The sequence below is a fragment of the Notolepis coatsorum genome (assembly GCF_963971535.1).
Source record: "Notolepis coatsorum genome assembly, chromosome: 9".
Lineage (NCBI taxonomy): Eukaryota > Metazoa > Chordata > Actinopteri > Aulopiformes > Paralepididae > Notolepis > Notolepis coatsorum.
The window spans coordinates 27,280,252-27,305,444 of record NC_140173.1 but is presented as its reverse complement, the minus strand read 5'-3'; the positions used below and the strand labels follow the sequence as shown (position 1 = coordinate 27,305,444).

At 43.2% G+C, this 25,193-nt stretch overlaps 1 protein-coding gene across 1 annotated transcript in view; it reads right to left on the bottom strand.

The window, feature by feature from the left end:
* nphp1 (nephronophthisis 1) overlaps window positions 1–25,193 on the bottom strand; it is a 70,836-nt gene that overhangs the window by 7,316 nt on the left and 38,327 nt on the right. The window contains exons 14-18 of the mRNA XM_084321067.1: window positions 12,610–12,686; window positions 11,834–11,933; window positions 10,940–11,052; window positions 1,871–1,944; window positions 1,565–1,609 (exon numbers count right to left, since the gene is read on the bottom strand). Of these exons, the coding sequence (XP_084177193.1) occupies window positions 1,565–1,609; window positions 1,871–1,944; window positions 10,940–11,052; window positions 11,834–11,933; window positions 12,610–12,686 (409 nt within the window). The remainder of the gene's footprint in view (window positions 1–1,564; window positions 1,610–1,870; window positions 1,945–10,939; window positions 11,053–11,833; window positions 11,934–12,609; window positions 12,687–25,193) is intronic.

Sequence of the window (25,193 nt, the reverse complement as noted above, 5' to 3'; positions counted from 1 at the left end):
GCACTTGTCCTAATAAACTAACCTACACTGTAGCACTCAACACTTTGATGAACATTGTTGCTCAGCTGATAGAGTTGTGCCCTTCCTGATGGCTTGTCGTACAGAACTTGTAAGTCGCTTTGGATAAAAGCGTCAGCTAAATGACTAAATGTAAATGTAAATGTAAATGTACTCACCTGGCTACCCACCTTTGCATAACAATAGCATAGCAATAGCATAACAAAGAACAAGAAGAGCAAAACCAAAATACAAGCCCTGTACCAAATGGTGGGGGGTTGCTTGAGCTGTGGAACCTCTCACTATGTGACAAATGGTCCCAACTGGAAGGACGAGACATTTCTTAAGTTGTGCTTCAGAAGGAAACTGTCCTTCTGTAAACTGTAAGTTACATTGTTAATTTAGTTTGTATTAACTTTTCTAGTTTAAGTTAATTCAATTAAAGAAATTGTAACTACAATATTGTATCTACAATTACATTTAAAACATTGTTTGTTTTTCAACCATATCTGTTGACAATATAATTTATTTATATATTGAAGGCTACATCCTGCTACCTTTTTCAGCTTCTCTATTTCAAGGCAATATTTACAAAAACTAAACTAAACCTATTAATTTCCTATACAAACATGTTTCCTACTATTTATGCATAATAATCATCTGTTCTGTGTGCACGCGAGGGAACATGTATGCGCATGCGCGTGCGGGAACACGCGTGCACATGGCGTCATTAAAACACCGTCCAACCACTTATGAAATCACCACTGCATCACTGGCTACTGGTACTGATAATTTATGTGTATCGTTTTTTCTTGGGTGGCCCTCAATCCAATGTCGGGTCCCTAAATTGGCCCTCAGTCATCAACACTTTGAGAGCCCCTGATAGAGGGTCCTGCGGACGTCTTTTATCTCCAAACAAAGGTGTCCATTGGAGTTTCTGACCACTAGTATTTTGATGAAATTGGCGCTATAGCTCACATTAGGAGAAAAGGGGTCCCTGAAAAGCAAGAGGGACGCAGGAATGAGCGTGGAGATGACGTAGAACACGTGACGAGTGCACTGGAGGTGTGTAAACATGACCGTGTGCTTCGATTTGATTAGTCTGTACGATCTTCCTCGCAATCTAACAAGCTAACAGCGGACAAATTACAACTACGCCACTGGGAGAGCAAAAAAAACAGTGAACATGGACTTTGCAAAGTTTATATGAGGTAGGGGATGTTATCAACTTGACTATAGAACAACAACAGGTTATATGAGGTAGGACATGTATTCAGCTTGTAGACTATAGAACAACAACAGGTTATATGAGGTAGGAGATGTATTCAGCTTGTAGACTATAGAATATAGTGTGAATATAAACAAAAGCGAGCTGTTTACAAGGAAACTCAGATGGACACCTTCAGCGTCTCAGGAGAAAGTTGACAATAAACATTATCGAAACTTCCCATGAAACTGGATATAATGGAATACAGTAAATATATTACATTAAAATACATATAGAATATGGATACACGTGCATACAAACACACGCTCTGAGAAAATACACACTCACACTGTGTCTCACCTTTTCAGCCCTGCTCATTTGACTCTCAGCATCCAGCCAGGCAGTCTGAGAAAAGAAACTCAGTCAGTCAATCAGTCAGACCAATAGCAAGCCAGTCTAACATACTCAGCATGCACTCACATGCACAGTAAATTTCGCTGAGTACATTTTACTCAAACTGAGTAAAATTGTACTCACTTGGGCTCAAATGGACTCAGTTTGAGTAAAATTTACTCTGCGAAATTTACTGTAGACAGACACGCACGCACGGACGCACACACGCACACACGCACAAGTCGACTGTTGGCCTCCAGCAATGTTACTGACCCTGAGAGCGTCCAGCAGGTCTGGTTGGTCCAACAACACGGGGAAGGTAGCCAGCAGAGGACTGCAGATCAGATCTGTGTGAGTGAGTGATTAGATTAGATTATTTAAAGGTTAAATGCATTATAAATGTCATTTTTCAGTCTCTAGCATTGTATTATAGTAATAGGAGTTAGTATCAATGTGTTTTTGTGTCTAAATACCATATTGGCGGATTGCTCTCATTCAACTCAGACCATTTCCTGCTACATTTAATTAGGTCATCCTGATTTGAGGCATATCGTGACGTCACCGGGGCCCTGGGTAAGTGGACAGTGATGCGATTGGCTCTGTGGTTGGAGCTAATGCCCGCCCACAATCTACCTAGACTACACAGCGAGTGGAAACCACTTCCTCATACTGCGAGGCAGAGTGAAACTCGACACCTCTGCATGCACTCTACGAGGGAGAGAGAGAGATAGAGAGGGGGAGAGGGAGAGTGAGAGAGCACAGAAAATTGATGCACAGTTTATCCATCTCCCTGATCACCAAAAGCTGCTATACATGTGTGGGGAGAAAAGTCAGTGTACAGCATTAGCTGCAAAATATGTAGATGGTTGTCACACAATAAGAGAACAAGCTCTGTAAATGTATCTGAGTGGCCACACTTGAAAAATGACTACCCGATTGAGTGACTATTTTGTAAATTAATATGTTTCTTGTTGATTGTCTTTACTAATATTATAATATTGTATTGCTTAATATATATGTTATTGTTTGTATGTTGAACTTGCTTTGGCAATAAGTATGTTAATATTTCATGCCAATAAAGCCTATTTGAATTGAATTGAATTGAGAGAGAGAGAGAGACCACTGTGCAAACACTCCGCACAGTTTCGGGAGCACAAGCTGCCGCATGGCACACCCCCCTGAACGGGAGAGGGAGAGAGAGAAGGGGACCCGCACAGAAACACCGCCCCGCGGAGAGCAGAATGATACAGAGGCAGAGGGTGAAAGAAAGAAAAAAAAAATCTGGTCACCTGGTCTACTCTGGTGCTGAGTCCCTCTTGTTAGTACGTCAGTCACCTGGTAGGCTACTCTGGTGCTGAGTCCCTCTTGTTAGTACAGTACGTCTCTCTCTCTCTCTCTCTCTCTCTCTCTCTACCAGTCGCAGACTGTGTGGGCTGACTGTCACTCAAAGTGCTTATGATGGTTTTGAGTACTTGATTAGAAATATAAAACAATGCATTTAAAAAATAAAAAAAGTGTCTTCAATAGACTCACAGGAATTGTGTAAAGTTGCAATGCAGGTCCCCTTAAATGACCACCCAGTTTTCAGTGCAGCATGTTACAGCATTGTTCCAACATAGAACATATAACATCACTTACAATACGTACATACTACATGCAGTTAAATACATAAATACATAATTACAAGGACCACCATATCAAAGTTTATGTCCATGTCCATAGCAACAGAGGTAGGGGGGTTGCTACATGGAGTCCAGTGTCCGTATGGCAGTGGGGAAGAAGCTGTTTTTAAAGCGGGATGTTTTGGTGGTCAGGGATCTGTAGCGCCTCCCGGAGGGCAGCAGCTGGAAGATATGGTGTGCTGGGTGAGTGGGGTCAGAGATCATTTTTCTAGCTCTTTTTTTTGAGTGAGTGAGTGAGTTGAGTTGAGTTGAGTTGAGTTGAGTTGAGTGAGTGAGTGAGTGAGTGAGTGAGTGAGTGAGTGAGTGAGTGAGTGAGTGAGTGAGTGAGTGAGTGAGTGAGTGAGTGAGTGAGTGAGTGAGTGAGTGAGTGAGATAATTAGCTATAATGACCAGCAACAGCCAAGTAAAAAAAAAATCCATACTGAAAGTATTTTCTTTTGTATATTAAGTGTGTTAAAAGTGTATTTTCCACAAATGTATTGTTAGTTGCAATGTATGTTTTTGGTACTTCTTTATTTGCTTATGTACTAATTCAAAACACACATATTTAGTAGTCATTAATATGCTATGAGTGAGTTTGTTAGACATAAAAAAGAGATGTTCACCAAACATAAAACAGCTACTAGGAGGTTTGAATGTCAATATCATTGTAAATTGAATGTCCATTTCTTTGAGACCGACGAGACTGAAATACAATTAACGTGACTGCGGCCAGTCCATCCATATCCTGTATTTTCTATTGATATTGTGTGTCTGTTGAAGGCATTACAATATATATAAATGTTATATATTTTTATACATTTTTGTTTTTACTTTAGTAAACCTATTAAAAGTGCACTATTTCAGTAAGCAAAAGTAACCAGAACTACATCAAAAGTATAATTTCAATATATTTAATACAACATTTAAACACACTAAAGTACAATTTAAGTGGTTTCAATTTAACAGAACTTTAGTATACTTCCTGAATTCATACAATATTTTTATTTTATTTTACATGGACATAACAGCAGTGCTCCAAACATTAGAGATTGAAACACAAAAACAGCCATAATCCCCAGGACCCAGTAGTTCAAAACTTTTAATCCCCAACTGATCGGATCAGATTTGGATTGTGGGTAGTTCAAAACCAAAAAACAGGATTGGAATCTCTTTGATATCCGATCAGATCAGGAAATCCAATCCAAGTTTTAATCTGGATCAAATCTTCAAGTTCAAAAGTAGTTCAAACTGACAACACAGGATTGGGATCAATTTGATCCCAAATAAATTGGATCCCACCAAAGGGGTGGATTTCCAGTAGGTTACCAGAGCAAAATTTACTATACAACTTATTTTTAAATATGTTTCAATATAAATAAGATGGCAAAGTTTGTTAAGTGAAATAATAAATGTTTAGCCTTCATGGCAAATACATTTTATTTAAAAAATATTTGGTCATGTTTGTGGTGGCCTATTTTGTTGTCAACCAAATGTTGATGACATAAATGTGTATGCTCATAACAAAGATTGTCAATCACAAATGTAATTTTGATTAAAGAAAAGATATCTTCAACAAAATAATTCTGTCATCACCTTCAGCAAACTGAAGCCTCACTTAGAATTCAGCTCCTCAAAGCACGCCTGGATGATCAGCTGCCTTTCAATCAATGTTTTTTTTGTTGTTACCCTTGGGAGTTATATATATTTTTTTATTTCAATTCCATTATGATTTTATGTCCTTTATGTATTAAAAAATATAATTAGACATTATAGATGTCTCTGCAATGTGGTCTCTTGTCTTCCTTGTATTATTTTTCATATCCACTAGATCGGTAGGATTAAAGCACAGATATTCAGGATCTAGTAATCTTGAAAAGTCTGAATCTGGATCAGGGTGATCCTATCCTGGATTGCTTTGAAATACAGGGACAAAATCTGGCCGAGTTGTCTGATCCTGGATCACAAAAAATGGGATTTCAAAATCTGATCGGATCTGATCTGAGATTAAAAGTTTTAAACTACTGTGATCATCACTGTATTTCAGAGAATGATAAATACAATCTACGAGCACATGCTGTGTCTTCTTGCCGGTTTGCTAGAGAAGAATGTGTGATTCTTATTAGTATGGGCTGCGGTTATCAATCTGTAAGGGAAGTATGTAGAACATGTAATGAAAGACATTTCAACAGCAGCCTCTAAACTCACTCCACATACCACAGCGCCCCCTGTTGGGCTCAACCATATTACCGGAGTCTACAGGCACGGTCTGACACCCTGGAACCTGTGCTCACCGGGACAGAGTGACCACACAGGTTTAATACCACAGCCTTATCAACTCCGCCTTGTGTGTAAATATTGATCCATGAAGTCCATTGATTATTAGTCACGGAGGTGCTATGGTTGGAATGTTCACACCTTACAGCCGATTACAGAAACATGAATAGAGCCTGACTTAAAGGGGAATGCCACAGAGTTCAAGAATTCACACGTGTTCTTCCTGTGCCCCAGGACAGTTCAGTCAGTATGTTCTTCCTGAGGACAGTTCAGTCAGTATGTTCTTCCTGTGCCCCAGGACAGTTCAGTCAGTATGTTCTTCCTGTGCCCTAGGACAGTTCAGTCAGTATGTTCTTCCTGAGGACAGTTCAGTCAGTATGTTCTTCCTGAGGACAGTTCAGTCAGTATGTTCTTCCTGTGTCCCAGGACAGTTCAGTCAGTATGTTCTTCCTGAGGACAGTTCAGTCAGTATGTTCTTCTTGTGCCCCAGGACAGTTCAGTCAGTATGTTCTTCCTGTGCCCCAGGACAGTTTAGTCAGTATGTTCTTCCTGTGTCCCAGGACAGTTCAGTCAGTATGTTCTTCCTGAGGACAGTTCAGTCAGTATGTTCTTCCTGAGGACAGTTCAGTCAGTATGTTCTTCCTGAGGACAGTTCAGTCAGTGTGTTCTTCCTGTGCCCCAGGACAGTTCAGTCAGTATGTTCTTCCTGTGCCCCAGGACAGTTCAGTCAGTATGTTCTTCCTGTGCCCCAGGACAGTTCAGTCAGTATGTTCTTCCTGTGCCCCAGGACAGTTCAGTCAGTGTGTTCTTCCTGTGCCCCAGGACAGTTCAGTCAGTATGTTCTTCCTGTGCCCCAGGACAGTTCAGTCAGTATGTTCTTCCTGTGCCCCAGGACAGTTCAGTCAGTGTGTTCTTCCTGTGCCCCAGGACAGTTCAGTCAGTATGTTCTTCCTGTGCCCCAGGACAGTTCAGTCAGTGTGTTCTTCCTGTGCCCCAGGACAGTTCAGTCAGTGTGTTCTTCCTGTGCCCCAGGACAGTTCAGTCAGTGTGTTCTTCCTGTGCCCCAGGACAGTTCAGTCAGTATGTTCTTCCTGCGCCCCAGGACAGTTCAGTCAGTATGTTCTTCCTGTGCCCCAGGACAGTTCAGTCAGTATGTTCTTCCTGTGCCCCAGGACAGGTCAGTCAGTATGTCCTTCCTGTGCCCCAGGACAGTTCAGTCAGTATGTTCTTCCTGTGCCCCAGGACAGTTCATGCACCACTCTCTCCTGAAGCTAGAAATCAGAGAGACAACCCTCTGATGTCACCGGGATGTAAAATCTGTGGCTGCTCCATAGGCTCTGAGACGATGAGGCCATAACATGTTTGTGTGAGCAATTCTATGGTACAATCTTTTGAGAACAGAGCACATTTTCAGGGGAACATACTTTGTATTTTTCAAGAATTGAATATGACTTCCTTGTTTCTTATGTGTTTTTGCAAATAAACTAATTTAAATCTAAATTAATAATTTATTAAAGAAACTAGTTCAAATAAAAAAAGTTATTACTCATGAATGAAACTAGTTAAAATCTAATTTGAATAATTTATTAACAAGTAAAAAATCGAATTGTATAATTTATTTTCCTTCTTCCCTGCCTGGCTAAACCACACCCAATAATTAAAAGCTTTACAAACTGGGCAGTACATTAGGTACTAAGCAGTGTTCCTGGCTGTAAAAAGCACAGCTAATTTAATGATTAAAGCTAATGTAGTGTGCGTGTCCCCTTTGTGACATCACAACGAGCAATAATGATGAACAGCTTGTTTAGGCTTGTTAACTCTTTCTCTGCCACGCTGGGAAGGGGATATGGCTATGTGCTGCCACGCATTAAACCAATGGAGTCGGTCACCTTGTTTGCAGGGCTATAACTATATTCTATTATTATAGCTATGGATACAATATATGGCCCATTTGACATCGAGTATCTATCGTTCAAGATGTGAAAAATAAATAATTTTTCCATCCATACATTCCCGTTTTATACCGTGGTGAATATAATTATGGGTTTAGAGCGGTTTAGGGTAATTCCTGGGAGGCTAGTAATAGCCTGCGACGTATATTATACTTAATCCATTGGCATTTCGTCCCTATACACGCTACAATAAATAATTCAAATGCATATGATCGGTATATTATGTTCCATCATGAATGCATGAAAGGGGGGGGGGGGGTCGTTTCTGATTAATTGATTGTCAATAACGTTATTTGTTAGTACAACAACATACGCTGAGCTGATCAGGGCGATGGCTATGAAAAATTGCTCTTACCTGTGGCCGGTTGGATTCCAAAAAGAATATTCCAATTATTTGATTGCCATCTGGTAGATCGTATGTCCATTTGGCTCACGACATAACCCACCACAGCATAATGAATCGGGGGTCCCGAAAACTATTCAATGCGATCAGGTGAAGCCCTTGATCCAGGTTACTAGAGAAGTCCGCCCGGAGGAATTTCATCGACGCACAGCCACATACACAGAGTCTCAAAGGGAGTGCAACATCGGCCGCATACCACCAAGCGGCGGTATTGGACTTTTGCGATCTCAGACTCATTCCCTATGGTAACACAGGCTGCCTGGATGGATAACGAATGGAAATAGCGAATAAAAGAAATAACAATCAAATAACGAGTATACGTCCAACGATTGGCGGCCAATAACGAGTATACTCGTCGTTGGCAGGGAATGAGTTAATGGATTGGTTAGATTTTTGGAACCCTATTCCTTACAATGACGTTGATGCTGGAATCCTATCTCAACACAATCCATGCTGTTATTACTCATACTAGCTCTGGATAGTTGGCCACAAAAGAATACAAAGCTAGTATGAGGAACAGCATGGATTGTACTAAGAAAGGACTTGGACCAATCAACAACATCATTGGTTAAAGGTCCCATGTTTTGATATTCCTTTCACTATTTGGGCAATTTTACACAATTCCTGTGAGTCTATGAAACACATCTGTACGTTTTTTTTTCAAAAAATTCATTGTTGTGTATTTCTAATCAAGTACTCTAAAGCAGCATTTTTCCACTTCAAGATTTCAAGCTGTTTTGGGCTGGGCTCCGCCCATACTCGCAAAGCGCTTTGAGTGACAGTCACCCACAGTCTGCACTGGCATAGACATAGAGAGAGATAGAGAGGGATACTAATTAATTGCGCCGCAGGTGGGCTTAATCCCACGGGACAATGCATTGGTAACTTGTTTCAAATGACAATATATACCGCCGTGAATATTATTGCACAGATCGGAATAATGATGATATTTTGCAACAGGTTGATGTGACACGAGTGCCAACAGAGAGAGAGCAGAGAACGAGCGAGAGAGAGAGGGATACGGAGCATTTTCTCTCTCTCGCGTCACGTTGTAAAGTGCTTTGAGTCTGAGAAAAGTGCTATATAAATGTAATTAATATTATTATGGTTGTGGAGAAGGGGTTAACATTTGTTCACACCACTCTACTCTACTTATGTATATATTTTCTCTCTCTCTCTCTCTCTCTCTCTCTCTCTCTCTCTCTCTCTCTCCTCTCTCTCTCTCTCTCTCTCTCTCTCTCTCTCTTCTCTCTCTCTCTCTCTCTCTCTCTCTCTCTCTCTCTCTCTCTCTCTCTCTCTCTCTCTCTCCTCTCTCTCCTCTCTCTCTCTCTCTCTCTCTCTCTCTCTCTCTCTCTCTCTCTCTCTCTCTCTCTCTCTCTCTCTCTCTCTCTCTCTGCATTTGTTCACGCTTCCTTCTCTATGTGTGTGTTGTTACCTGCGCTCTGCCTGTGTGTGTGTGTGTGTGTGTGTGTGTGTGTGTGTGTGTGTGTGTGTGTGTGTGTGTATTACCTGTGTTCTGCCTTGTGTGTGTGTGTGTATTACCTGTGTTCTGCCTGTGTGTGTGGGTGTGTATTACCTGTGTTCTGCCTGTGTTGTGTGTGTATTACCTGTGTTCTGCCTGTGTGTGTGTATTACCTGTGTTCTGCTGTGTGTGTGTGTGTGTGTATTACCTGTGTTCTGCCGTGTGTGTGTGTGTGTATTACCTGTGCTCTGCTGTGTGTGTGTGTGTGTGTGTGTGTGTGTGTGTGTGTGTATTACCTGTGCTCTGCCTGTGTGTGTGTGTATGTGTGTGTGTGTGTGTGTGTGTGTGTATTACCTGCGCTCTGCCTGTGTGTGTGTGTATTACCTGCGCTCTGCCTGTGTGTGTGTGTGTGTGTGTGTGTGTGTGTGTGTGTGTATACCTGCGTTCTGCCTGTGTGTGTGTGTGTGTGTATTACCTGTGTTCTGCCTGTGTGTGTGTGTGTGTGTGTATTACCTGGTTCTGCCTGTGTGTGTGTGTATGTGTGTGTGATTACCTGGTGTGTGTGTGTGTGTGTGTATTACCTGTGTTCTGCCTGTGTGTGTGTGTATTACCTGTGTTCTGCCTGTGTGTGTGTGTGTGTGTGTGTGTGTGTATTACCTGCGCTCTGCCTGTGTGTGTGTGTGTGTGTGTGTGTGTATTACCTGCGCTCTGCCTGTGTGTGTGTGTATTACCTGTGTTCTGCCTGTGTGTGTGTGTGTGTGTGTGTGTGTGTGTGTGTGTGTGTGTGTGTGTGTGTGTGTGTGTGTGTGTGTATTACCTGTGTTCTGCCTGTGTGTGTGTGAATTACCTGCACTCTGCCTGTGTGTGTGTGTGTGTGTGTGTGTGTGTATTACCTGCGCTCTGCCTGTGTGTGTGTGTGTGTGTGTGTGTATTACCTGCGCTCTGCCTGTGTGTGTGTGTGTGTGTGTGTGTGTGTGTGTGTGTGTGTGTGTGTGTGTGTATTACCTGTGCTCTGCCTGTGTGTGTGTGTGTATTACCTGCACTCTGCCTGTGTGTGTGTGTGTGTGTATTACCTGCGCTCTGCCTGTGTGTGTGTGTGTGTGTGTGTGTATTACCTGCGCTCTGCCTGTGTGTGTGTGTGTGTGTGTATTACCTGCGCTCTGCCTGTGTGTGTGTGTGTGTGTGTATTACCTGCGTTCTGCCTGTGTGTGTGTGTGTATTACCTGCGTTCTGCCTGTGTGTGTGTGTGTATTACCTGCGTTCTGCCTGTGTGTGTGTGTGTGTGTGTGTGTGTGTGTGTGTGTGTGTGTATTACCTGCGCTCTGCCTGTGTGTGTGTGTGTGTGTGTATTACCTGCGTTCTGCCTGTGTGTGTGTGTGTGTGTATTACCTGCGCTCTGCCTGTGTGTGTGTGTGTGTGTATTACCTGCGTTCTGCCTGTGTGTGTGTGTGTGTGTGTGTGTGTGTGTGTGTGTGTGTGTGTGTGTTACCTGCGTTCTGCCTGTGTGTGTGTGTGTGTGTGTGTGTGTGTGTGTGTGTGTGTGTGTGTGTGTGTGTGTGTGTGTGTGTGTGTGTGTGTGTGTGTTACCTGCGTTCTGCATGGTAGGTCTATCCATCAGCAGTGTATCGGCCAGCAGCTGTCTATGTAGAGCCAGTAGCTGGATGGAGCTGAGGCAGTGCAGCAGGGTGTCTGGGAGCACACTGGGAGACAGGCAGCAGTCACTATGTGGACAACAGGTTACAGTGCAGCAGGGTGTCTGGGAGCACACTGGGAGACAGGCAGCAGTCACTATGTGGACAACAGGTTACAGTGCAGCAGGGTGTCTGGGAGCACACTGGGAGACAGGCAGCAGTCACTATGTGGACAACAGGTTACAGTGCAGCAGGGTGTCTGGGAGCACACTGGGAGACAGGCAGCAGTCACTATGTGGACAACAGGTTACAGTGCAGCAGGGTGTCTGGGAGCACACTGGGAGACAGGCAGCAGTCACTATGTGGACAACAGGTTACAACTGTCTGCATCAAATATCAACACTCTTTTCCAGGACAATGCAATGTTATGGTAGCGTGTTGTACCCAACGAGATCAGATAGTATAAGATAAGAAGATAAAAAGATAAAAAGATAGATAGATAGATAGATAGATAGATAGATAGATAGATAGATAGATAGATAGATAGATAGATAGATAGATAGATAGATAGATAGATAGATAGATAGATAGATAGATAGATAGATAGATAGATAGATAGATAGATAGATAGATAGATAGATAGATAGATAGATAGATAGATAGATAGGCTATCATAGTTGTACCCAATGAGATCAGATAGATAGATACTAGCTAGTAGATACCCAGTGAGATCTGACCACCCGCATTTCACTGTATGCCCTGGTATGTATGTGACAAATAAACCTCTTGATTCTTGAGATGGGATGGGTGGATAGATGGACAGTGGTCTCTCCTGCCTCTAGGATCTCACCTGAGCTGCTTTCTGATGCTGCTGTTGGCTGATTTCAGCTTGACTACCAGTTTGGGCTGTTTCCGGGCCTGGATCATTTGATGTAACACACTCCCTGTGGCTGGAGGAGAGGAGGGGAGAGGAGAGGAGAGGAGAGGAGAGGAGAGGAGAGGAGAGGAGAGGAGAGGAGAGGAGAGGAGCGGAGAGGAGAGGAGAGGAGAGGAGAGGAGAGGAGAGGAGAGGAGAGGAGCAGGAGAGGAAGAGGAGAGAAGAGGAGAGGAATAGGAAAGAAGAGGAGGAGAGGAGAGGAGAGGAAGAGGAAAGAAGAGGAGAGAAGAAAAGAAGAGGAGAGGAAGAGGAGAGGAGGATAGGAGAGGAGAGGAAGAGGAAAGAAGAGGAGAGGTCCGCACACATCTCGAAAATGGTCAATAACGCTGGCGCCATTGAGTGAAGGTGGGAAAACAGCGTGGCAGTCAATGAGTTAACAGACTGTTATGCTACCTGGCTAGCTAGCGAGCTGTACCCAGCATGCCGTTCAGTGGTCTAACAGTTAATAGGGTCTCAATACACTGCACAGTGTAGGTGCCGGTAAAATATATTCTATGAGACAAAATATAGAATATTTTATTGAATTGTATTGTTATGAGGGTATTTTCTGTTGGGGGGTGATTGAGAAATTTGTTGCATTGAAAATTATAATTTATAATATAAAAAATATATGTATGGGTTACCTTCATGTACCAGTGGATTAACTGACTTACTGCCAGAACGACGATAAATGATTGATTGATTCTTACCTCCTCTGGATACTGAAGGGTCCACTGCTACATGGCTCTCATAAGGAGTACCTCCATTCACTGGCAGCTCATAGGTCCTGCACACGCACATGGACACACACACACACACACAGATACAGTTAGTTAGGAGTTAGTAATGTCACTGCAACTTGAGAGAAACAGTGAAATAAAGTGAAGCAGTTAAGAGAAAGAGAGGAAATTAAGAATGCATGAGTATATCTCTGTGTGTGTGTGTGTGTGTGTGTGTGTGTGTGTGTGTGTGTGTGTGTGTGTGCTGTGTGCGTGTGTGTGTGTGTGTGTGTGTGTGTGTGTGTGTGTGTGTGTGTGTGTGTGTGTGTGTGTGTGTGTGTGTGTGTGTACTTGAGTTATCAGAGTAGAGTTAAGGGTTAATGATTGAACTGGTCTCTATACAGGCAGGTACAGAACAGCCAGAGCAGTATCAGCTATAGTAGCCTGGGACCTACTCAGAATTGTACACAGGCACATGTAAATGTATAGAGAACTGTAGTAGTGATCAGGACAGCAATCTACTGTATGCCTGGGGGTGTAGGTGTGCGTCTGTGTGTGATGGTGTGTGTAGGTGTGTGTAGATGCATTTCCAATCCAATCCAACTTTATTTGTATAGCACATTTAAAAACAACATGGTTGACCAAAGTGCTTCACAGTAAAAACCATAATATAGTAAAAAAAATTAAAACACATAAACACAATACAAAGTACACAGAACTACAAACAAAATTACAGAAGCAGACTACTAGGTGTGTGTAGATGCATGTAGGTGTGTGTTGGTGTGTGTAGATGTGTGTTGGTGTGTGTTGATGTGTGTAGGTGTGTAGATGCATGTAGGTGTGTGTTGGTGTGTGTAGATGCATGTAGGTGTGTGTAGATGCATGTAGGTGTGTGTAGATGCATGTAGGTGTGTGTTGGTGTGTATAGATGCATGTAGCAGGAGTGTGTTGGTGTGTGTAGATGCATGTAGGTGTGTGTAGGTCAGAGCCTCTGCAAGGGGCGTGCGAGAGGTGCGGTCGCACAGGGCCTCGCACCTAGGAGGCCTAAAAAAAAGATTTGTTTTATATATATATATAAAAATAAAAATAAATAGAACGTTAACAATCACTTTCCATCACAGACCTAAAATCTAGTTTTGCTTACATGCTTATATATTTCACATTAGACACGTTTGTATTCCAGTTTAATATCCTACTCAATGTCACGGAGCGGCACTGCAGATATACCCTACTCTTGGGATTCTGAAAAGTGCATTACCGGCCAGATCCTGGTAGTGGCGCCGTCTCGATAATGCAGTTTTCCCTGTTGCAGTCCGGATGTAACTTTTTTCCATTCTGGGCTACTTTTTCTGTTAGCCTGAAGCTATAGCGTCACCAGATCGCATGGAATAGTTATTGCGACGCTGAATTCAGTATGCAGTAAAGGAATATAGCATCAGCCAATGGACATATCAATCTACCAGATGGCGATCAATAACTGGGAAATCCTTTTTGTAATCCAAGCGGCCACAGGTAAGAGCGATTTGACGTAAATTACAGCCCGATCAGGCCTTGCTCTCATAGCCAAGCCTCTGGCTATGGTAATCAATAATCAGAAACGACTTCCCCCGCCCCCCCCCCCCCCTTTCATGCATTCATGGTGGAACGATGATATCGATCATATGCATTTAGATTTTTAACTCTAGCTTGTGTATGGCCGAAACGCCAATCAATTTAACGTTATTAATTAGCTTAGCACCCTGTAATAGCTTTGCAGGAATTAGCCTAGACCAGGGGTCGGCAACCTGCGGCTCCGGAGCCGCATGCGGCTCTTTAGCCAATCAGCTGCGGCTCCCTGGCCCAAAAGGAAAAAATAAATAAATATATATATATATATATTATTATTATTTTTATTTGTTTTCTTATTTTGGAGATCGATGTCATACTGTGACACTGAAATGAAAAAATATTTCATCAACAAAAATATTTAGTCAACTAAAATATACAGTACGTCACATCCCGCGCCTCTCCCTGCCGTCTGCAAGTGGCTAATCTTGAGTTTCCGACCCCCCAGTAAGCTAACCATGGATAAATCCAAAAAAAGGAAAGTCTGAGGAAAATAGAGGGTTTAATTCAGCGTGGACAGATTAATTTGCTTTCACGACTAACGATGCAGGCTTACCTGTATGCCTGATATGTGGTGCGAAATTTGCGAACAACGAAAAATTTACTTTTTATTTTATAGACTTTCCACAAATAAGGGAAGGACTCAAATAGAGCTGCATAGTTCAGGGTTTTATTTCAAAGTAGGTCTACAGATGCCAGTGTTTTTTCTCCTTTTCTGTGTTTTATTTCAAAGTAGGTCTACACATGGTAGTCTTTTTTCAAAGTGGACTACTTTTTATTTTATAAATGTTCCACAAATAAGGGAAAGACTCAAATATACCTGAATAGTTCAGGGTTTTATTTCAAAGTCGATCTACAGACACCAGTGTTTTGTCTCCTCTTCTGTGTTTTATTTAAAAATAGGTCTACACAGCCAGTATTTTTTCTCCTCTTCATAAGAGTTTGAGGTTTTTCCTTTGTTATAACAGGTAAAAACAGCAATAAAAAGCAAAAACATTTTATTTTTGTTGCTTTATAATTTCATTAATGCAACAAACTGTGTGCTATAAGTATAGAGTATAATACATCACAAATTACTTTGGGTATGCAATTGTCAGGCGTTTTATGCTAAATGTGGGGTATGCTTGGGGATATATAAAACGTTATACACTGTGTTATCTTCATTTTAAGGGTAAATAGGTTGTGCGGCTCCCTGAGCATTTTATTTTGTGGGACAGGGGAAAAGTGGCTCTTTTGATAGTAAAGGTTGCTGACCCCTGGGCTAGACCATTCTGGTATAACGTTCATATTCACGACGCTATAAAATGGGAACGTATTGATGAGGAGATTATTTCTTTATGGCATATTGAAGGGACGGTTTATACTGTCAATTGACAATGACAATGGACACATAGCAATAATATAAAATAGTGGGCGGCTACGTGGCGTAGTGGGCAAGGCACTCGCCACGAAATGCTGGAGATGCTGGGCTCGTCAGTTCCCAGCGCTCCACATTTGCTTTCAGTTTAGCTGGTCGTTCATACTAATACACATTGGCCGTATTAGGGGGTGGGAAACTGATGGGTGGGGATCGGGCGTTGTGGACAGCGACTCCTACAGGTCGGTTGGTGCGCCTGCGCAGTAGAATCAGGAAGTATCGGGGGCAGCGTGAGCCTCCCACGCGTTACTCCTCGCCACTGAGAGATCGAGCTGCGCAGGTGAAAAGATGCGACTGCTGTTACCTCAAGTACCGGAGGGGACTTGTGCTATGTATGACTTAGTCCACATTGCAGCCGGCTTGTGGGAGGCAAGAAACAGCGTCCGTGACAGGGGAGGGTTGAATTGGATGATACGAAATTGGGATGAGATCTGTACTACATTCTGTTGTGGAAGGACAGCTCATTCACTGAGAGACTTACACTGCATCAGGGTAAGACATTTTAAGTCATTTAGTAATATCTTTAAACTGAGACTTGATTGCTGACTTGACCAGCTGACTTGATTAAGACATTAAGTCATTTAGTAATATCTTTAAACTGAGACTTGATTGCTGACTTGACCAGCTGACTTGATTAAGACATTTTAAGTAATTTAGTAATATCTTTAAACTGAGACTTGATTGCTGACTTGACCAGCTGACTTGATTAAGACATTTTAAGTCATTTAGTAATATCTTTAAACTGAGACTTGATTGCTGACTTGACCAGCTGACTTGATTAAGACATTTTAAGTCATTTAGTAATATCTTTAAACTGAGACTTGATTGCTGACTTGACCAGCTGACTTGATTAAGACATTTTAAGTCATTTAGTAATATCTTTAAACTGAGACTTGATTGCTGACTTGACCAGCTGACTTGATTAAGGGGCGTGTTTAAAGCGGCCATTTTGTTTCCTTAAGTGACCCATTAAAAGCTGCTTCCTGCTTAAAGACAGCACTTGTGTACTGAGTGTGATCTCAGAGCCCTGTCACTGCTTAAAAGCAGAACCTCAGCCTCTCCTGGAATCACTCTGTACTACATTCTGTTGTGGAAGGACAGCTCATTCACTGAGAGACTTACACTGCATCAGGGTAAGACATTTTAAGTCATTTAGTAATATCTTTAAACTGAGACTTGATTGCTGACTTGACCAGCTGACTTGATTAAGACATTAAGTCATTTAGTAATATCTTTAAACTGAGACTTGATTGCTGACTTGACCAGCTGACTTGATTAAGACATTTTAAGTAATTTAGTAATATCTTTAAACTGAGACTTGATTGCTGACTTGACCAGCTGACTTGATTAAGACATTTTAAGTCATTTAGTAATATCTTTAAACTGAGACTTGATTGCTGACTTGACCAGCTGACTTGATTAAGGGGCGTGTTTAAAGCGGCCATTTTGTTTCCTTAAGTGACCCATTAAAAGCTGCTTCCTGCTTAAAGACAGCACTTGTGTACTGAGTGTGATCTCAGAGCCCTGTCACTGCTTAAAAGCAGAACCTCAGCCTCTCCTGGAATCACTCTGTACTACATTCTGTTGTGGAAGGACAGCTCATTCACTGAGAGACTTACACTGCATCAGGGTAAGACATTTTAAGTCATTTAGTAATATCTTTAAACTGAGACTTGATTGCTGACTTGACCAGCTGACTTGATTAAGACATTAAGTCATTTAGTAATATCTTTAAACTGAGACTTGATTGCTGACTTGACCAGCTGACTTGATTAAGACATTTTAAGTAATTTAGTAATATCTTTAAACTGAGACTTGATTGCTGACTTGACCAGCTGACTTGATTAAGACATTTTAAGTCATTTAGTAATATCTTTAAACTGAGACTTGATTGCTGACTTGACCAGCTGACTTGATTAAGGGGCGTGTTTAAAGCGGCCATTTTGTTTCCTTAAGTGCTCCATTAAGGGCCAGGTGTTAGAAAGCACTAATTAGTGATAGGGATTTAAAGGCCTGCTGGCTTAGCGTCAGCGAAGCGTCGAGAAACGAAGAGGGACAAAGAGGAGTTTTCCTGGAGTTATCCACAGAGGGATCCAGGGATCCACCCAGTGCTAAGTACATCATAATCCTATCTTACACTCCACTCTGAAAAATCTCCCTTTCCCTCCCACTCTGCTATTTCCCTACTTCCTCCCTGCCACTCTTGACACCACAATGTGTCTCATATCCACAATCTGCTCCCCCAGAACAGACTCAACCCACCCACGGCAGTTTGCTAGCAACCCGGCTAATCTATCCTACCCTCCTACAGCCACTAATACACCTGTCACAGTACAGGGAGGCCTATGGAATTGTCAATCAGCAGTCAAGAAAGCTGACTTCATTACTGCCTACGCCCATAGTCAAAATCTGCAGCTCCTGGCTCTAACTGAGACCTGGATAACCCCCAATAACTCATCAACACCTGCAGCATTATCTACAAACTATAACTTCACTCACACACCTCGACCTTCCAGGCGGGGTGGAGGCACTGGCCTCATGACATCTCCTTCATGGACTACAAACGTAACACCCCTCCCAGCACTGTCACTCTCCTCTTTTGAATATCATGCAGTATCTGTCTCTAATCCTTTCAATCTCACCATTGTTACACTCTACCGCCCTCCAGGTCCGCTCGATCACTTCACAGATGAGCTGGACATGCTTCTAAGCTCCTTACCGGAAGATGGTACCCCCCTCCTTCTATTGGGCGACTTCAACCTGCCTGACTCATCTCAGTCAGTCATAGTAGTCTCCCTCCTACAATCATTTGACCTGACTCCCACTGCCATGCCTCCCACCCACAAAGCAGGCAACTCCTTGGATCTCATATTTTCCCGTAACTCCAGCATCATTAACACCACGGTAACTCCCCTACATGTATCTGACCATTCCTTCATATCCTTCTCACTAACTCTCATGCTTAACCGAAAGGTCTTCACCCCAACTCAAACCGTCTCACTCAGACGCAACCTGCCCTCCCTATCCCCCTCCACCCTCTCCTCTGACATACTATCCACTCTACCTTTGAGTGACACCTTCTCTGCTCTCTCCACAGAGATGGCAACCTCCACCCTCCTCTCAGCCCTTGCAACCTCCTTCGACAAGCTCTGTCCCCTCGTTGAGAAACCTGCCCGCCGTTCCCCACCCAGTCCATGGCTGACAGATCCAGTGAGAGAACAAAGACAGGTCCTGAGAGCAGCTGAAAGGAAGTATAGAAAGTCACGCCTCACTGCTGACATTGACACATATCACAACCTCTTGTTAACATTCTCCAAAACCATTACTAATGCCAAAGCTTCTTTCTTTCACCATAGGATCGAGGCCTCTGCCAAGAATCTTCGCAAACTGCATGCTACCATGTCCTCCCTCCTCACTCCCCCCCCACCCCCCCCTCCCTCATCTTTCTCTGCCGAAGACTTTGCGATCTTCTTTGAGGAAAAAGTGGAGAACATCCGCAGCTCCTTCTCCCAACCCCCACCCATTCCAAATGCTGAATCGAGAACCTCATCCTTCACTCTGTCATCTTTCTCTCCCATTACAGAAGCCGAGACCCTGACACTGGTAACGTCGAACCGTCCGACTACATGCCAGCTGGACCGGCTACCTTCCCCACTCCTCCAGTCCATAGCACCAGACATCCTCCCATTCCTAACTGCAACCATCAACTCCTCACTCAACTCGGGGGTGGTCCCCACCTCCCTAAAACAAGCCAGAGTCACGCCCCTCATAAAAAAACCATCCCTGAACCCTACCGTCATAGGCAACTACCGTCCTGTCTCTCTTCTCTCCTTCCTTTCTAAAACACTTGAACGTGCTGTATCCAACCAACTTACTGCTTATCTCTTACAGAATGACCTCCTAGACCCTAATCAGTCAGGCTTCAGGACTGGTCACTCCACAGAGACAGCCCTCATTGCGGTCACAGAGGCACTTCACTTAGCAAAAGCGAAAGGCCTCTCCTCTGTCCTGATTCTCCTAGATCTATCTGCAGCCTTCGACACAGTCAACCACCAGATCCTCCTCGCGGCCCTCGCAGGAATGGGAGTGGCTGGCTCTGCGCTGACATGGTTGTCATCATACCTCAATGACCGCTCCTACCAAGTGTCATGGAGAGGGACCCTGTCGGCCACCCGCCCCCTGCGGACGGGTGTCCCCCAGGGCTCGGTTTTAGGACCCCTTCTCTTCTCCCTCTACACTAAATCACTGGGTAACATTATCACGTCTCATGGCTTCTCCTACCACTGTTATGCCGACGATACTCAACTCTTCCTCTCCTTCCCTCCCTCAGATATCCACGTCTCTGAGCGGATCTCGGCCTGTCTGTCCGACATCTCCGCCTGGATGACGACCAACCACCTCAAACTGAACCTAAGCAAAACAGAATTGCTCCACCTGCCGGCCAAATCCTCCCCCCTGACCGACCTTTCCATCACAGTCGAGAATGCAGCTGTGACCGCGTCCCCGACCGCCAAGAACCTTGGTGTTGTCCTCGACGACCAGTTGAACTTCTCTGCTCACATCGCAGCGACAACCAGAACCTGCCGATTCCTCCTGAGCAACGTCAGAAGGATACGCCCCTTCCTGACAAAAGAAGCCACCCAACTCCTCGTCCAATCAACAGTCATCTCCCGCCTCGACTACTGCAACGCACTGCTCGCTGGCCTCCCGGCCACTGCCACTAAGCCTCTTCAACTCATTCAGAACGCAGCGGCCCGCCTGATCTCAAACCTACCGAAGTCGGCCCATGTCACCCCACTTCTTAGGGACCTGCACTGGCTCCCCATTTCTGCACGAATCCGCTTCAAGGCCCTTGACCTAGCATACCGTGCGGCAAAGGGAACTGCTCCCGCCTACCTCCGGTCAATGGTCTCTAACTACATACCCTCAAGACCCCTACGCTCTGCATCTTCTGGCCGCCTCAGACCTACTCCTATCCAAGCTCCGGGAGGGTCATCAAAGAGAAGTCGCCTATTCTCAGTCCTTGCCCCACAATGGTGGAATGAACTACCCACCCCAGTTAGGACAGCCGAAACACGTCCAATCTTTCGCCGTCGACTAAAGACTCACTTCTTCAACCATTATCTGAATTTAAAAAAAAAAAAAAAAATAAAAAAAAAAAAAAAATCTAACCCTAACTAACCATACTGTCATGCACTTGTCCTAATAAACTAACCTACACTGTAGCACTCAACACTTTGATGAACATTGTTACTCAGCTGATAGAGTTGTGCTCTTCCTGATGGCTTGTCGTACAGAACTTGTAAGTCGCTTTGGATAAAAGCGTCAGCTAAATGACTAAATGTAAATGTAAAAATGTAAATGAGAGAAAATATAGAAAAATGGGAGAAAAAGTGGATAAAAAAAAGCAATAATATAAAATATAGATTTAGCTCTACAAACAACCTCACGCACAGTTAAACCTTGTTATGAGAAGCTGGCCTTATAGAGTGAGATTAGACGGATCCCAGTGGCCGCGAAAGTGGCAAAAATAAGTATTCATTCATTCATTCATTAATTAATAAAAAACATTTCGCACAGGGCCTCACATTTAAATTTCGCACAGGGCCTTGCATTTCTCCCAGACGGCACTGGTGTAGGTGAGTGTAGATGCATGTAGGTGTGTGTAGGTGTGTGTAGATGCATGTAGGTGTGTGTTGGTGTGTGTAGATGTGTCTAGATGCATGTAGATGCATGTAGGTGTGTGTTGGTGTGTGTTGGTGTGTAGGTGTGTGTAGATGCGTGTAGGTGTGTGTTGGTGTGTGTAGATGCATGTAGGTGTGTGTAGATGTGTGTAGATGCGTGTAGGTGTGTGTAGATGCATGTAGGTGTGTGTTGGTGTGTGTAGGTGTGTGTAGGTGTGTGTAGATGCATGTAGGTGTGTGTAGATGCATGTAGGTGTGTGTTGGTGTGTGTTGGTGTGTGTAGGTGTGTGTAGATGCATGTAGGTGTGTGTAGGTGTGTGTAGATGCATGTAGGTGTGTGTAGATGCATGTAGGTGTGTGTTGGTGTGTGTTGGTGTGTGTAGGTGTGTGTAGATGCATGTAGGTGTGTGTAGATGCATGTAGGTGTGTGTAGATGCATGTAGGTGTGTGTTGGTGTGTGTTGGTGTGTGTAGGTGTGTGTAGATGCATGTAGGTGTGTGTAGATGCATGTAGGTGTGTGTAGATGCATGTAGGTGTGTGTAGATGCATGTAGGTGTGTGTTGGTGTGTGTAGGTGTGTGTAGATGCCCTACTAATCACCATAAAGTACCCTAAAAATACCCCAAAGTATACCCTAAAATACCCCAAAGTTCCCCAAAATACCCCAAAGTATACCCCAAAGTGCCTGGAAATATACCACAAAGTACCCTAAAATACCCCAAAGTATACCCCAAAGTGCCTGGAAATATACCACAAAGTACCCCAAAGTATACCCCAAAATACCCCAAAGTGCCTGGAAATATACCACAAAGTACCCCAAAGTATACCATAAAATACCACAAGGTATCACAAAATACCCAAAAGAACATCAAAGTTCCCCAAAGTATACCTCAATGTACCACAAAATACTGGCTCAGAGGTAGAGCAGGTTTGGTTTGGGTCAATGGTTTTGGTCAATGGTTTGAATCCCAGCTCCTTCTGTTCACATGCCAAAGTGTCCTTGGGCAAGACCCTGAACCCCAAATTGCTCCCAATGAGCAGGCTAGCACCTTGCATGGCATCTGGCATGTGTGAATTGGTGAAGGAGGAAATTATAAAGCTCTTTGTGCAGGTAGGAAAGTGCTGCATAGGGTGGATTTTTTTTTCACCACCTGTTTAGTGTCTATTTTAAGATTCTGCTAGGTAACAGGTTGAAATAATGTCCCATGGGGTTTATTTGTAACCCTTTATTACAGCTATCCTGAACCAAAACCTGAAAAAGAAGAAAAAGAAAACAGCATAACTTTTTAAGTTAACAACATATAGAGACAAATTAAAACATTTTCCCAAACAAGTTTGACCCAAGGAATTCAGTACAATTGTTATTTTTAAGATTCACATCTTGATTCAATTTCAGGACAGAAAAAGCAAAGAACGCTGAAAAAACTTGTATCACATCTCTATGTTCCCTTTTTACTAAAAATGTAGTGCATTGGACGAGATCGATTTAGGTTAATATTGGAAATAATATTGTAATAAAGATTGTCTCCATGCTGTTATGCCCTAAATATTGTAGACTTTGTGTAAACATGGCCAAAAGTCGAAGACGAATGTGAAAAGACTAATTTGTCCTACATAGACAAAAATGAACACATTTTCCTATACAATTTGAAATCCAGTGAAATATGTTTTGTTAAGGTTCAAACAAAGTACTATCACAGTACATCTTCTCTGTTGGCACAACATTCAAACCTAAACTACTAATCATCATCATGATCATCATCGCCAAAGAGATCGTCAAAGTCTATCTCTCCAATCTCCATCTCTTCCTCATCCACATTATGTTTTGCATAATCTGCATCCTTATTAAGACCTTCTTGCTCTTCCGCTTTCTGGGCCAGTATCACAACAAGAGAAGGAGGGAGGATGGGTCCAACCGTCCAGACAGGCTCTAACACCCCCTCATCCATCATCTTCTCCAAGCCCATATCCTGATCATAGGGTTTGGGCCTCTCAAATATTGGCTGGTCTGCTCTTTTATGGCAGGCAACTCTGAAGTTGACTCACTGTAAATGTGGGATGAGACAGACCTTGAGAGGAGGCAGGCGTTCAAGGTCTTCTTTGGATCTGGATATGCCCATCAACCTCCAAGAACGCCAATTACCCCCTCTCGCCTCATGCACTTGTATCTCCCGATGGCTTTTTTGCCAAGACAAACAATGATGATCCTCCTCTACCAGCATGACCAACCTCTCTATATACTGATGATCCTCCTCTACCATGTCAGCATGACCAACCTCCATATACTGATGATCCTCCTCTACCATGTCAGCATGACCAACCTCTCCATATACTGGTGATCCTCCTCTACCAGCATGACCAACCTCTCTATATACTGATGATCCTCCTCTACCATGTCAGCATGACCAACCTCTCCATATACTGATGATCCTCCTCTACCATGTCAGCATGACCAACCTCTCCATATACTGATGATCCTCCTCTACCATGTCAGCATGACCAACCTCTATATACTGATGATCCTCATCTACCATGTCAGCATGACCAACCTCTATATATACTGATGATCCTCCTCTACCATGTCAGCATGACAAACCTCTATATACTGATGATCCTCATCTACCATGTCAGCATGACCAACCATTATACTGATTATCCTCATCTACCATGTCAGCATGACCAACCTCTCCAGATACCTGGACCACGGCACTGCAAGCTAATACATGTGTCTAAACTGGCTGAGTCTCTGGACTCAGAGTACTGCAGCACTCTGCTGGGATACCATGTCTTTTCTGGGGATGACTGTACCAGCGCCTTCAAAGGAAAGAGATGGATAAATCCGTTGAAGAAGCTGCAGAAGAACCCTAGATTCCAGAAGGCTTTTAGTCAGCTTGGCGCATTGTCGCTGGTAACAGATGAGCTCCAACAGGAGATGGAGTCCTTCACATGCATTATGGATGGCCATGGTCAGATGAAGTCAGTTGATGCTGTGTGAGCCAAGATGCTGCAGAAAATGATGGGTGGTGATAAAGTCCTGGATGCAAACTCCAAAGTAGACATTGAACGCCTGCCTCCCCCCAAGGTCTGTCTCATCCCACATGTACAGCGAGCCAACTTCAGAGTCGCCTGCTACAAAAGCTCATATTAAAGAGGCCCAAAGCCTATGATCAAAGTATGGACTGGGAAAAACAATGGATGAGGAGGTGTTAGAGCCTGTCTGGACGGTTGGACCCATCCTCCGTCCTTCTCTTGTTGAGGTACTGGCCCAGAAAGTGGAGTCAGAAGAGCAAGAAGCTCTTGATAAAGAGGCAGATTACGCAAAAAATAACATGGATTAGGAGGATGGAGAGTACAAGTGTGATGAGGCGGAGGACGAGATAGACTTTGACAATTGTTTTAGTGGTGATGATGATTAGTAGTTTAGGGCACAAAATACAAATAGAAAAAAATACTTTTTTTGTATTTTATTTTTTTATTATTTTTTAAACAAACATATAAACAAACATGACAACACACGATAAGATATACAAGCATTAATTGTCAGGGCACATCCAATGAGATCACCTTTTGGTTAGTTGTTTATATAAGATATACCCATAATACCTGTTATCTAAAAAAAAAAACCCTACACACATATGCTCAGCTCGAACCCCCCCCTCCCGGACCCCACCTTGAGAAGTACCTCCACTATCCCTCGCACCTAACCAGACACTACCATTATAAGCTAGCTTTTATTCTCTCCACCACTTCTAACCACATTGACATTTTGGATTCATTGAGACCCAGAATTCTTGCTGTAGATATTTCATGGTAAATTACATCGAGATATGTAAGAAACCAAACTTTACGGCACATTTTTTCCGGTTGAAA